General features: G+C 44.8%; 1 protein-coding gene across 3 annotated transcripts in view; it reads left to right on the forward strand.

The window, feature by feature from the left end:
* Window positions 1-14,926, forward strand: part of MYH11 (myosin heavy chain 11) — a 127,970-nt gene that overhangs the window by 22,931 nt on the left and 90,113 nt on the right. For all 3 annotated transcript variants that reach the window (XM_022552363.3, XM_022552364.2, XM_022552366.2), the window contains exon 3: window positions 2,634-2,790. In XM_022552363.3, coding sequence (XP_022408071.2) covers window positions 2,634-2,790 — 157 coding nt within the window. The remainder of the gene's footprint in view (window positions 1-2,633; window positions 2,791-14,926) is intronic.

The following is a 14,926-nucleotide window of genomic DNA, read 5'->3' on the forward strand; positions in this document are numbered from 1 at the left end:
CATTCAAATGATCGATCGTTTGTTGGGCACTTACTCCATGGAGGCCCCAAGCTGGGGACCAGGACACAGATGAACAAGACACACAGGCCCTGCTCTGGAACAGCTTTGCCACCTGTTCAATGGATGTCTATTGAGCACCTACTATGTGCGGACCAGTGCAAGGCCCCGGGTCACAGAGACAAAGGCAGCACTGCCACTGCTCCAGGGAAGCTTTGTAATTAACTGACCCCTCAGGCATTCATTTAGCAGGCATTTAGTGAGCACCCACTGTATACCTGAGCTGGTTAGCACCTTATCTGTTAAGTCTCAGTGCTGGGAGTACCTCCCCACTGAAGTTTCTCTGAGCACCCCCATGTGGGTTAGGGCCCTCTCTTCCTTGCTCCCATAATACGCTGGGCTCCATCCTTGTTCTTATGATGTTATTTTTGAACATCCTTGTCTCCCTTTTGATCTGGGGCTTTTTGAGGGCAGGAATGATCATTGACTTATTTGTCCCCAGCATCTAACACAGAGCTGGTATACAGTAGGTGCTCAATAAGTGGCTGATGGATGTTTAGATAAGCCTTATGTTGACCTCACTCTTGCCCTTTTTGGGGAGTGGTGAGAACCTGGGGAACTACTCCCTCCCTCCCCCACCAGTCCTGTACCTTTTCAGGAACATCATTCTCCCTGTGCCCGGGCCCAACTCTCATCATTATTGTCCCTTAGCAAATGGTGCCCTGGAGGGAGGCTCCCACTCTTCAACCAGTTGCCAGCATGACTGAAAGCTCTTTGTGGGCAGGACCTTGTGTGTTTTGTCTTCCAGTATAACCCCAGAGCCTTGCACAGTGTTAGGGTACACACAGAATGAATGAATGAATGAATGAGTAAATGAATGAACAAATGATCTATTGTTTCTGTAGGACAGGGATAGGTCCACAGCCTTATGGACAGTGTCCAATCCTCGGAGTGGGCCAAGTTGGAGCTCAGTGCTGCCAGGGTCTTGCTGGGTGACTTTGGTCAAGTGAAAGTGACTTTGATCACTGCTCTGAGTGAAACCCAGTGATGGAATATCTGTTCCTCCTCCTTTAGTCACTTCTCGGGGGAGCTGGAGGGAAGACATGCTTCCTGGCCATCGGAGCCTTGGGCAGCACTGATGTTGTTGTTTGGAAAAGCAGTTCCTGTGGGACAGGTTGGTGCCTCCCTCCTGGGCTGTGACCTCAGCCCATGGGAAAGGCCAGCGTACAGTAAGAACCAGGACAGCGCCTCCCCCAGGCACAGCACGGCAGGGTGTGCGAGCCTCTTCACGCCCCCTCCCTGTTCTGTTCATTTTCACACGCTCCTCTGTGCTTGGTAGGGCAGGACAATTTTTTTATTTTACATCTTTATTGGAGTATAATTGCTTTACAATGGTGCGTTAGTTTCTGCTTTATAACAAAGTGAATCAGCTGTACGTATACATATAGGACAATTTTTTAATATTAATTAATTTATTTTTTTGGCTGCACCATGTGGCTTGCGGGATCTTAGTTCCCCAACCAGGGATTGAACCCGGGCCCCGAGCAGTGGAAGCCCCGAGTCCTAACCACTGGACTGCCAGGGAATTCCTGACTTTTTTTAAAAAAATTGTGATAAAATCCATATAATATGGATTCACCATATTCATCAGTTTAAAGGAAACAATTCAGTGGCAGTAATACACTCACTCGCAGTGTAGTGCTACTACCACCACTGTCTGGTTCCAGAACATTTTTATAACCCCCCGAAGAAACCCATTCCAGCTAGCCGTCACTCCAATTCCCCCGTTTCTGCAGTCCCTGGAAACCAGAGATCTGCTTTCTGTTTCTGTGGATTTGCCTGTTCTGGGCATTTCATATAAATGGAACCACGTGATACGTGACCTTCTGAGTCTGACTTCTTTCATTCAGTGTAATGTTGCCAAGGTTCATCTGTGTTGTAACGTGTCAGGACCATTCCTATTTAAGGGCAGCTGTGTTCATCACCATTTTAGAGACAAGGGAGTGTGTGCTTTGTTCATGGTCGAGAGTATGAGCTCTGGGGTTAGCAGTCGCGATTTTAGTTCCGAATTCCCCAGCAGCTGTGTGACCTGGTGACCTCACTGAGCCTCAGTTTCCTCATCTGTCAACTGGGCAGCAGGGAAATCATAGTATCCCTGTCACAGGGTGGATGTGCGGATTAAAGAAGAAGACGACCGTGAAGTGCTTAGCTCAGTGGCCGGCGCACAGTAGATGCTCCAGAAGTGGTAGATGTTATTTAAGCCCGCGAGGCTCAGGGAGGTGAAGCAACAGTGGTGAGAGTGGAGCTGGGATCTGAACGCAGAACTTATAAACTATAACACAGGTGCCCTAGAAATCCAGTCTTGCCCCTTGCTCCTCTTCCCCTATATCCAGAGACAGTGATGCCAAGAGGTTCCCACTAGGACTCTGAGCCTCAGTTTCCCCATCTCTAAAATGAGACTCTGAGCGCATCTGTCTAAGGCTGCCACTGTGAGGGTGAAATGAGAAAATGCACACGGTGGTGCTCAGACAATGCAGGCCGTGGTGGGTGTTCTCATGGCCGGACCCCACGGGCTGTTTGTCCAAGCTCTCGTCCCTGCTGGGTTCTGGAAATAAGATGGGTTCTCTGTTTGGCAGACGTACTCGGGCCTCTTCTGCGTGGTGGTGAACCCCTACAAGCAGCTGCCCATCTACTCGGAGAAGATCATCGACATGTACAAGGGCAAGAAGCGGCACGAGATGCCCCCCCACATCTATGCAATCGCCGACACGGCCTACCGGAGCATGCTGCAAGGTGAGCCGCCCGTGGGTGCATGGAGCTCCTCCTCCTCCAGGGAGCCCACCAGGGCTGCTTACAGTCACTCCCCGGGCCCCTCCTGTCCTGCCTGACTGCAGTTCTCGCCAAGAATGCGGAGTTTGGCAGGCAGCACTGGGCCTCAGGAGGGCTGTGACTGAAAAAGGGAAAAAGCAAACTGAACATCTGTGTTTGCGGCCCGGGAGGGCAAAGGAGGGCAGATAGCTTGGGCAAATATGGGCATGGGCCCACTCTGGCTTCCGCTCCAGAGCTCGCTGTCCCCCCTGGGCTGCCCGAGGCCCTGGGCAGGCCAGCTGTCTGGAAAATGGTAGGATGCTCTCACCTGGGAAGGGAAGTGGGTGGGGAACAGCCCTGGGGCTGAGCCAACCAGATGTGGATTTGCAACCAGCTGTCACTCACACCCTGCGGGATCCTATGCAAATGTCTTTTCATCTCCAGCCTCAGTTTCCTCATCTGTGAAAAGAGAGTGATAGGATCCATCTCTCAGCTTGTGGTGAAGATTGTAAAACAGGCTTTTCCACACTGAAGACCTTTGCATATTACCTCCATGTTTATGTATTATTACTATCATTAATAACTTTTACTGAGGTAGAACATACATACAGTAGAATGCAAAAAGTGTACAAATTCAGTGTCCAGCATAAAATTAATTTTTACATGTCTACAGTTGTATAATCACCACCCAGACCAAGATGGGAAATAGTTCCAGAAAGTTCCCTCATGCCTCTTCCCATGAATGGAATACCTCCTCGTATAAATGGATCTGGTCTTGAGATACAGGAGTTCTGCCCTCCTTACACTTGGGAAAGGGCAACAGAAAAGAGCTTTGGCAGTTTTAAAGCTGTGCACAATTGTTATGTGATTTTTAGGTGCGAATAGTCTAGAGGTTGTAAGCCAGCAACTGGTAGGCTGGATCCAGCCCTCAGATAAGTTTGGTTTGGTCCACGTGGAGTATTTTATTTTTATTTTTTTTAACATCTTTATTGGAGTATAATTGCTTTATAATGGTGTGTTAGTTTCTGCTTTATAACAAAGTGAATCAGTTATACATATACATATGTTCCCATATCTCTTCCCTCTTGCGTCTCCCTCCCTCCCACCCTCCCTATCCCACCCCTCTAGGTGGTCACAAAGCACCCAGCTGATCTCCCTGTGCTATGTGGCTGCTTCCCACTAGCTATCTATTTTACATTTGGTAGTGTATATATATATGTTCATGCCACTCTCTCACTTTGTCACAGCTTACCCTTCCCTCTCCCCATATCCTCAAGTCCGTTCTCTAGTAGGTCTGTCTTTATTCCCCTCTTACCCCAAGCTCTTCATGACCTTTTTTTTTTTTCTTAGATTCCATATATATGTGTTAGCATACGGTATTTGTTTTTCTCTTTCTGACTTACTTCACTCTGTATGACAGACTCTAGGTCCATCCACCTCACTACAAATATCTCAGTTTCGTTTCTTTTTATGGCTGAGTAATATTCCATTGTATATATGTGGCACATCTTCTTTATCCATTCATCCAATGATGGACACTTAGGTTGCTTCCATGTCCTGGCTATTGTAAATAGAGCTGCAATGAACATTTTGGTACATGACTCTTTTTGAATTATGGTGTTCTCAGGGTATATGCCCAGCAGTGGGATTGCTGGGTCGTATGGTAGTTCTATTTTTAGTTTTTAAAGGAACCTCCATACTCTTCTCCACCACATGGAGTTTTAAGGATACCTAAATTAGTTGCCAACTTTTTAAAAATTTGGAGATTGTACATAAAAAGCCAGATTTCTAGGTTGTTTTGAAAGTATTGGAACGTCTGGCAACATGTGATCCCACCTGTCAGCTGCCCCTTTAGAGGGGGTATGAGTTCTCCAGTTCCCCAGTTCTCACCTGGCCTGATGCACTTGTTTGTGTTAACTGCCTGGCCCCTGTGTTTGACTTTGCAACCCCTGGAATATCTTCCTCCAGGAATGTTCTGAGTTGGGAATTGAAAGGAGCCCAGTTTTGGAAGCTCCTGAGGGCAGAGATCCAGATGTGCCTAGGAGATATAACCCCCCAAGGTAGAGGGGCTCAGGTATAAGTTCCCCAAAGGTTACTGACAGGGTTAGCCAAACCCCGCAGGTATGACTCAAGCTGGACCACTCCAGACGAGAGACTACCATTACCTCCAAAGGCCAGAATATGGAGCCTTGCAAAGAGGGTTGTGGAGATAAAATCTCAGGTTTTAAAGTGATGACTCTTGGAGTTAGGTACGTGTTTTTGTGAAAAAAAATCATTTGTGGTCTCCCTTAATGGAAAAGTATAAAATGGTGGTTCACACACCTCTTTGCGAAGCCGAACATCACAAAGTTACAGTGCTTGTATCATTTGGGGTGCTTTTGCTTGCGAGAAACATAGCAACCAATTACAGTTGCTTAAACAACGGGAATTTATTACCTCACATAGCAAATAGTCTGAAGGTTGATTATTTCAGGCTCAGCTAATTCAGCAGCTCAAAACCAGACTTTTTTGGAATTTTCTTGGCTACTTCCTTATGGTCACAAGATGGCAGCCATAGCTCCAGGCATCACATCCTCATGTGATAATATCCAAAAGCATGAAGGACGTGGAGGATTAGGTTTTTTTCCTATGTCTCTTTTTTATCAGAGAGGAAAACCTTTTCCAGAAGCTTCTCAGCAGGCATCCCTTATGCCTGATTGGCTAAAACTTGGTCACATGCCAACCTCTAAACCAATCATTGGCAAAGAGGACTGGAACATTTATGGTTGGTTTGGACTATTCCTGGTTCTTTCCTGGAGCTGAGAGAGCCCCCACTAAGCACATTTTATCTGAATACCAGAACGAAAGAAAATTTCGTTAGCAAAGAGGAAGAGGGGAGTGACAGTGAAGCACTGCCATAGTGCTCTTAAAATATATATGTGTAACTTTAAAAAAACTTGAATCTTATATATTGATTCTAGAAAAAGTAAAACATATATTTAAGCAAAAGAGAATATACCAGCACCCATAATTCTATCACCCAGAGATCACCACCATTAACATTTTGCTATGAAACCTTCATACACTAACTGAGCTGGATGGCATGAAATGAAGGACGTTTTGACTATCTGAAAATAATTGGTTCCAGAAAAAAATCACTTAAAACAGGCACTGTAGATTAAGGGGGAAGGGGGCTTGACGGACTTGAAAAATGACACTGCAAATTATGAACACAGACTTATTTATTTTACATGTAATAGGAATTTGGTGGTAATTTCAACTAGATGCTAATTCTTAGATTGAGTATAAAATTAATTCATTTTTTTGCCTTAAGTTTTTTTTGGACAGAACCATGTGAGAGCATAAGACACCATTCTTCATGTCATGCTTGATTTCTGCAGTGTAGGGTAAGAGGATAATTTTTGCAGACTTATTGGAGAGATCACCACTTTTGCCACGGGCTTTTACTTATTTGGCGTTTAGCACAGTGCCTCAAAGCCCCTGTTATGTTACTTTTCCCGATGACTCTCTGATATTTGGTTGTGAATTGATCTGACTTTCTGTGGCCTTTCAGAGGGCATGGACATGTGACATTGCACCTTCAGGGAAATCAACAGTTTTGCAGAGCTGCCACTTCGTTGTGTTTGTATCAAGACAATGGATGTTGACACCCAGTAGTTGGCAAGGTGAAGCCTTTGAGTCGGAGGGCAACAGTGATGCAGACCAGAAAAAGATGTTTCAGTGGGGTCTGATTTCCTAAATAGTCGTCTCATTGAAGAATATTTTTGTGTTGTGATAACTTTCATCTCTCTAGACAACTTCCCATCCATGGGGCAATGTTATACTCTATACCGGGACCCCTGGGGCTGATAACATTTCATTCCTTTTAGGCTCTATGTTTTAACACAGAATTACATAATGAAATATAAAATTACTTAGAAATTTCAGGGTCTTCCCTGGTGGCACAGTGGTTAAGAATCCGCCTGCCAATGCAGGGGACACGGGTTCATTCCCTGGTCCGGGAAGGTCCCACATGCCACGGAGCAACTAAGCCCGTGCACCACAACTACTGAGCCTGAGCTCTAGAGCCTGCGAGCCACTACTAAGCACTCGTGCCACAGCTACTGAAGCCTGCATGCCTAGGGCCCCTGCTCCGCAACAAGGAGAAGCCACCGCAATGAGGATCCTGCGCACCACAACGAAGAGCAGCCCGCACTCGCCGCAACTAGAGAAAGCCCACGCACAGCAACGAAGACCCAACGCAGCCAAAAATAAATAAATGAATTAATTAATTTAAAAAAATAAAATTTGAAATTTCAAACCTCAAGAGAAAATGACAGCCATGAGCGCACAGAACCATAAAAGATAAGCTCTTTTTAGATTAAATGTTAATCAACAGCTGCTACGTATGTATTCCTTTTGGCCTTACCTGGTGCTTCCTGGCAAATTGGTTATGATAGACTCCAATGGAAAAAAATCCCTCCCCCCCCAGAAAAAATCCTGGCAAATTAGTTATGATAGACTCCAATGGAAAAAAATCCCTCCCCCCCAAGAAAAAATCAAGGAGAAAAATATAGGCTTGGGAAAAATAAGTTTTTTTCTCTAGAAAGTGGGAATTTGGTTTTTGTGAAGGAACATGTGGGCTCGGTTTGTGACTCTATTGGTGAATGTTGCTATCCCAGGCTTTACAGTCATTTGGCTTGAATCATGCTGAACTTTCTGTCTTGGAGGTGTCAAGCTAGCAGCTGTGGCCTCCTCCTCAAGTCCTCTGTGGAACAGGCTGGAGTGTGAAGAGGTGGGGTTGGGAAGGGGTGGAGAACACGTTCACTGAATACAGAATGAAATGTTTAAAATATGTGACGTAGATGCTTAAGTTCCCGAGGACCCCTAAACTCCATAAAACCCACAAACTCCATCCTTGTCTGCCTGCTCATCACTGAATCTCTGGCATGTTTGCTGGTGCCTGGCGTGGAGTAGCTGCTCCGTTAATATTTGTGATGAATGAAGGAAGAACTCTTAGAGTTGTTTAAAGAAAAGAACCAACCAGGGTCAGGATGGGGGGGGTTGTCTTAGAGGGGTGGGGAGTTACAAGCCTTGATGGCTTACTAAGAGGGGAAAGGGGATCTGGGGTGGCATTCTGGCTGAGAATAGTTAACAGGGGAGTTGGGAATATGGTAGGGGATTTCTAAGACATAATTTACTGACTACCCCCTCCTCAAAGAAGCCAAGACCCTGGGGAAGAAGAGGATGGGAGAAGTAGGCATTTAAAGATGCAGCTTATATATGTGTATGTGTACATGATGTCGTGTTTACTTTTTACATTTCCCAATTTTTTTCTTTTTTTTTGGAGAGATGATAGATTAAATTCAAAAGCTGAAAATTCTCACCTTTCAACCCTTGTGCACTAGACGCCTAATTTCCCTCCCCAGAGATAACCGTGGTTTCTAGTTTATTAGATATTCTCCTAGAGATATTTTTTGCACATGTGTGCAGATACATATCTATTTCCCTCTCCCCAAGATTTCCCCACAAATAGTAACATTCCATATGCACCGTTCTATAGGCTGCTAGAGTATTACATGCCTAAAGGGATTCTTTGTTCCTTTTTTCCATTTTTAGTTTTTATTTTTAGTGAAGGTATATGTGAAGATGATTCAGAGTCAATTCCTCAAGGCTTATTAAGGAAAATAGCCCTCCTTTGTTGCTTCTCTACTTTCCTCTTCTCCAGGGGTATCCATTATCAACCCTTTAACTGATTTTTGGATAGTTACCTCTGTAATCACTAAAAAACTTGAGTATATTGCTCATATCTTAATTTTTCCCCTGTTTTAGTCAATAGCCTATTGACTTTTCTTTTTTTTTTTTTTTGCGGTACGCGGGCCTCTCACTGTTGTGGCCTCTCCTGTTGCGGAGCGCAGGCTCAGCGGCCATGGCTCACGGGCGCAGCCACTCCGCGGCATGTGGGATCTACCCGGACCGGGGCACGAACCCATGTCCCCTGCATCGGCAGGCGGACTCTCAATCACTGCGCCACCAGGGAAGCCCTAGCCTATTGACTTTTCATCATGGAACATGAGGATTTAGCTCAGCCACTCCTTTGCTTTGCGCCTCCTGTCTCCTCCCAGCACACATGCATTTGCGCCCTATCTCATAGAATCCCAACATAGTTTTGTATTAACTTTGATGAAAACTATATTCAGAGTTTACATTATTATGACTGTGTAGATGCTATTCACAGCTGAGCTCTGCACTGTCTTGTGATTGCTTTTCCGGTACAATTATTCTTTTCCCTGGAGTTAGTAATTGCCTTTTTTTCCCCAACTTGATTATCTATGTACTTAATCACTAATTCTACCCCAAATTTTCCTTCAAAATATGTTAATCTCCTTTTAATATGTCTAGCTATGTGTTCAAGATCCTATTGATAGCTTCTCCATGAAGGTGATCGCTACTGGAGTCTTCTGACCTGCCCTGGCTACCTTCTATGACTGGTAGCTGACATTTGGGATCTTCTTTATCATTCTTGGAATACCCTTCAATGCTCTCATGGTGGATTCCTTGTTTCCTAGTTTCCAGGTCTTCTTGCTTGATTTACTCCCTGTTTAAATGGAACACTTTCTCTAGTAGCTTCGCAAGAAAGGATGTATGTGAGGCAAATTGAGATCTTGCATATCTGAAAGTCTTGATGCTTCTCTAATATTTAAGGGCAGTTTAGCTGGTTTTAAATTTTTAAGCAAGAAATAGTTTTCTTTCAGAATTTTTAAGGCATTGCTTCATTAGCTTTGAGATTCAGTTTCATTTTTGAGGAGATAAAAGCCAATCTGGGGCTTCCCTGGTGGCGCAGTGATTGAGAGTCCGCCTGCCGATGCAGGGGACACGGGTTCGTGCCCCGATCCAGGAAGATCCCACATGCCGCAGAGCGGCTGGGCCCATGAGCCATGGCCGCTGAGCCTGCGCGTCTGGAGCCTGTGCTCCGCAACGGGAGAGGCCCACAACAGTGAGAGGCCCGCGTACAGCAAAAAAAAAAAAAACCAATCTGATTCTTGATCCTTTGTGTATGACCAGATTTTTCTCCTTCTCTGGAAGCTTTTTTTTTTTTTTTTTTTCCTGACTCTTCTTTATCCCCCTGTTTATGATGGTGGAATCTGGCATGTGTCTGTTTTCACCCATTGTGCTGGAGACTGAGTGGACCCTCATAATCTATAAACTCACGTCCTTAAATTCTGGGAAATTTTTGTGAATTACGTCCTTAATGATTTCTTTCTCTTTGTATTCTCTCTCCTGTTTTTTTTCTAGATGTTTTCTTATTTCCATAATGGAATTCCTAGATTGTTTTTATGATTTTCATCTTTCTCGTCTCATTTATTTTCTGGGCAGTTACATCAACTTTATCTTATGAACCTTCCATTGAGTTTTCAATTACTGCTTTCATTTAAAAAAAAAAATTCCAAGAGCTTTGTTTTGTTTCCTGAATGTTTCTTTCTTATAACATTCTTTTTTCCATGTATGTCCCTTTTCTTGGAGGGTACTTTTCCACAGATAGGTCTCTGTTTCCTCCAAGAGGCATATTTTCTTTTTTATTTGTTTTAATTTATGTTTGTCTTATTAGTGGCTTTCTTCAGATGCTCGGTGAATTATTGGCTGTCCATTCATCTGGGATGCTTTAATGCACGGGCACCAAAAAGTTGATGGCAGCTCCGTGCTTGCAGGAGGAGCTTGCTCATGATGAGCCTGGCCATGGGCGGGTGAAGCTGGGCTGCTCCATCGGCGCACTTCTGCTGTATCTTTCAGGCTTTTTTCTTGGGCTGATGAGATTCTTCAGAGAAGACTTGTGCAGTCTTCTGCCTGGAGGAGAAATATCTGTCTACCATCATTTTGAGGGTCTAGTTGAGAAGAGGCTGAGGGTTTCAAACTGTGGGATCAAACTTGCGTGTTATTCTCCTGCTGTCAGTATGGTCCCTGGTGTCCCCCAAGACAGAGACCCTCTATTTCTTCCTCTCCAGAGAATAAATCTGCCCCCCTTCTGTGGGTTGTGGGAAGGGCAGTCACTTGGCTGCAGGGGTGTAGAAGGTATCTGGAGTATCTAGCAGCTTCTCAAACAGCCATTCAATCAGTCCTTGTGGGGTTTTTTTCCCCTCTACCCACTTCCCGAGGCCCTGGGGGCTGCCAGTTACTGAGGTTTGGGGCTGGAGGCAGGGGGCTGTGCTTCTCCACTTTCCCCAACACCAGCTTAGACTTCTCTCCTGGGACTGTCATCACTCATCCTGTTTGCTGGCTTCCCAGGTTGTGCTGCTGTTCTCTCCTCTCCTGTTCATTTGAACGGCTTCATGTGTTTTTGAAAAACCCCTTTACTGTCACTTTAGTACGGTTTGGGGAGGAAGAAGCGCTAAATACCTGTGTTCAACCCACTATCTTTTTTTAACATCTTTATTGGAGTATAATTGCTTTACAATGGTGTGTTAATTTCTGCTGTATCACAGAGTGAATCAGCTATACATATACATATATCCCCATATCCCCTCCCTCTTGCATCACCCTCCCACCCTCCCTATCCCACCCCTCTAGGTGGTCACAAAGCACCGAGCTGATCTCCCTGTGCTATGCGGCTGCTTCCCACTAGCTATCTATTTTACATTTGGTAGTGTATGTATGTCCATGCCACTCTCTCACTTCGTCCCAGCTTACCCTTCCCCCTCCCCATGTCCTCAAGTCCATTCTCTACGTCTGCATCTCTATTCCTGTCCTGCCCCTATGTTCTTCAGAACCATTTTTTTTAGATTCCATATATATGTGTTAGCATACGGTATTTGTTTTTCTCTTTCTGACTTACTTCACTCTGTATGACAGACTCTAGGTCCATCCACTTCACTACAAATAACTCAATTTTGTTTCTTTTTATGGCTGAGTAACAGTCCATTGTATATATGTGACACATCTTCTATATCCATTCATCTATCGATGGACACTTAGGTTGCTTCCATGCCCTGGCTGTTGTAAATAGTGCTGCATTGAATATTGTGGTACATGACTCTTTTTGAATGATTGTTTTCTCAGGGTATATGCCCAGTAGTGGGATTGCTGGGTCGTATGGTAGTTCTATTTTTAGTTTTTTAAGGAACCTCCATACTGTTCTCCATAGTGGCTGTATCAATTTACATTCCCATCAACAGTGCAAGAGGGTTCCCTTTTCTCCACACCCTCTTCAGCATTTATTGTTTGTAGATTTTGTGATGATGGCCATTCTGGCCGGTGTGAGATGATACCTCATTGTAGTTTTGATTTGCATTTCTCTAATGATTAGTGATGTTGAGCATCCTTTCATGTGTTTGTTGGCAATCTGTATATCTTCTTTGGAGAAATGTCTATTTAGGTCTTCTGCCCATTTTTGGATTGGATTGTTTGTTTTTTTGATACTGAGCTGCATGAGCTGCTTGTATATTTGGGAGATTAATCCTTTGTCAGTTGCTTCATTTGCAAATATTTTCTCCCATTCTGAGGGTTGTCTTTTCATCTTGTTTATGGTTTCCTTTGCTGTGGAAGAGCTTTTAAGTTTCATTAGGTCCCATTTGTTTATTTCTGTTTTTATTCCCTTTCTCTAGGAGGTGAGTCAAAAAGGATCTTGCTGTGATTTTTGTCATAGAGTGTTCTGCCTATGTTTTCCTCTAAGAGTTTAATAGTGTCTGGTCTTACATTTAGGTCTTTAATCCATTTTTGGTTTATTTTTGTGTATGGTGTTAGAGAGTGTTCTAATTTCATTCTTTTACATGTAGCTGTCCAGTTTTCCCAGCGCCACTTATTGAAGAGGCTGTCTTTTCTCCATTGTATATTCTTGCCTCCTTTATCAAAGATAAGGTGACCATATGTGTGTGGGTTTATCTCTGGGCTTCCTATCCTGTTCTATTGATCTATATTTCTGTTTTTGTGGCAGTACCATACTGTCTTGATTACTGTAGCTTTGTAGTATAGTCTGAAGTCTAGGAGCCTGATTCCTCCAGCTCCCTTTTTCTTTCTCAAGATTGCTTTGGCTATTCAGGGTCTTTTGTGTTTCCATACAAATTGTGTGATTTTTTTTGTTCTAGTTCTGTGAAAAATGCCAGTGGTATTTTGATAGGGATTGCATTGAATCTGTAGCTTGCTTTGGGTAGTATAGTCATTTTCACAATTCAACCCACTATCTTTTGATGGAAATTCTCTCACACCTTCTTTTCCAAAGAAGCAATAATGGTGATAGTGGATTTTTATTGTGTGCTTCCTATATGCACAGGGCTTTCCAGGAATAATCTCCATTCATCCTTCCCACAAACCCACAAGGGAGACAGGATCAGATTAGAACCTTTAAATTAAGCCCTGAAACTATTACGGTGCCCACACATGTAATCCAGAATAAAAAGAACACTAAACTATAGAGTAATGAAAGCCAACAAAGTTTCCCATGTCATTTACTATGATAGTTTTTAAGACGTAGCAAATATTGACTCATTTGAAATGTTCTTTATTTTTACCTTCCTCCCTTCCTTTGCTTGTGGACCTACGTTTACATGACTGGTCAGATAATCCAACCCTGGAGGCAGGTGCTATTTTTAGCCCCATTTTATTGCTGGGGAAACTGAGGCTCAGGGAGGTGAAGAACTTGACACATGAGTATCACAGTGGATTTGAACTTGGTTTATCAGACTGCAAAGCCCAGGGCTTGCTGGACAAGTGGGTGATGCTGAGCTGCTGCACAGGCCCATCCTGCCCCATGGAAGGCTGTTTGCTCCTGCAGGGCTGTCTCCTTATATCTCAGGGGGTTAGTGTTGAGGGCCCAGCACTTGGGAAGCTGATGTTAGTGACTTCAGCAAATTAGCATGATGAGTGTGGGGAAAGCACCACCAAAGCGTTCCCGACAAAATCCACTTTGGATCTCCCACCGCCCCTCTGTGCGTCCCTGGGGTGAGGGACAGTGTGAAAGGCAGATGAGATTTCATTCTGAGGATGAGAGGAACCGTCAGGATCTGTCACTGGAAGTGTTGTGTCCTCACCTAATTAGCACCAAATGGCCACTCTCAGGGGATTAAAGACAAAAACAACAGCTACAGACCTTTATCAGCCCAGGCTCTTGGCTGAACCCTCTTCAGGCTGCGGAGAGGTCTGTGGGAGTGGAGTGATCCAAACTCCGCTCTCTGCTTTGCAAGTTCCCACACTCAGTCTGAACCCTCTGTCCATGGCCGGCAGGCACTGGGGGGCTGGCTCGTGCTCCCCCAACTCCCAAGGGACTCCCCTGTAAGCTCAGCAGAGACAGGAAGGGCAGCGATGTGCATTGGGCTCACTGCCCCGTAGATCCTGCCTCCCTTGGCCGTTGCCGGTCCCCTGCAGGACAGCCTCCCCATTTGACAGACTGAAGAAACTGAGGCTCAGAGCACCGAGTGGCTTGGCCCCCGAGCTGAGTGTCAAACCTGGCAACGTCACCTTTGGCCACCCTAGAAACATTCTCTGAGGCAGTATGGTAGATAGCGTAGTGCTGTTACCCCCATTTAACAGATGAGGAAACTGAGGCCCCAAAAGGCTAAAGGACTGGCTTAGGCCTTATAATTAGAAAGGGTTGAACTTGGCCTGATACCCTGTCCTCCTGGGACAGAATCACTGCCGTCTGTAACCACTTCACTGGCTCACTGTTGTAGAGGACAGAGAGGATAGAGTGGTAATGATAAAAAAGCTAATAGTAATAGCACTTATTATGCTTTTGAATGGGCTTTGGGTATTTTTAAGCTCTTTGTGTGTCCAGTCTCATTTATTTTCACATCCTTGGAATGTGTGGGTTTTTTTCCCTTCCTGGTGAGGAAACTGATGCTCTGAGTTGCCTAAGAGGGGGAGCCGGGAAGTAATTCCAAGTCATTTTGCTCTTGAGACTGTGTTCCTGTGACACATCCCCAGGGAGGGGACCGGTTGCATGCTCCTCTGCCTCTTGGAGACTCTGCTGCCGCTCTCTGCTCAGCATCTGGCCTGGCGGTGTGAGGGATGCTGGCAGCTCCATCTGTCTGGCCCCATCTGGTTGGCCCTCTGAGGTATCATGAGAAGATCACGTTCTTAGGTAGGAAATGAGGAAGAAGGATCATCTGATTCTGATGAGCATTTTACGGACTGCCCATGGTGTCTCACACAG

Source organism: Delphinapterus leucas, chromosome 15, assembly GCF_059928025.1.
Source record: "Delphinapterus leucas isolate spDelLeu-1000000601 "Yukka" chromosome 15, BTC_Dleu_Yukka2, whole genome shotgun sequence".
NCBI lineage: Eukaryota > Metazoa > Chordata > Mammalia > Artiodactyla > Monodontidae > Delphinapterus > Delphinapterus leucas.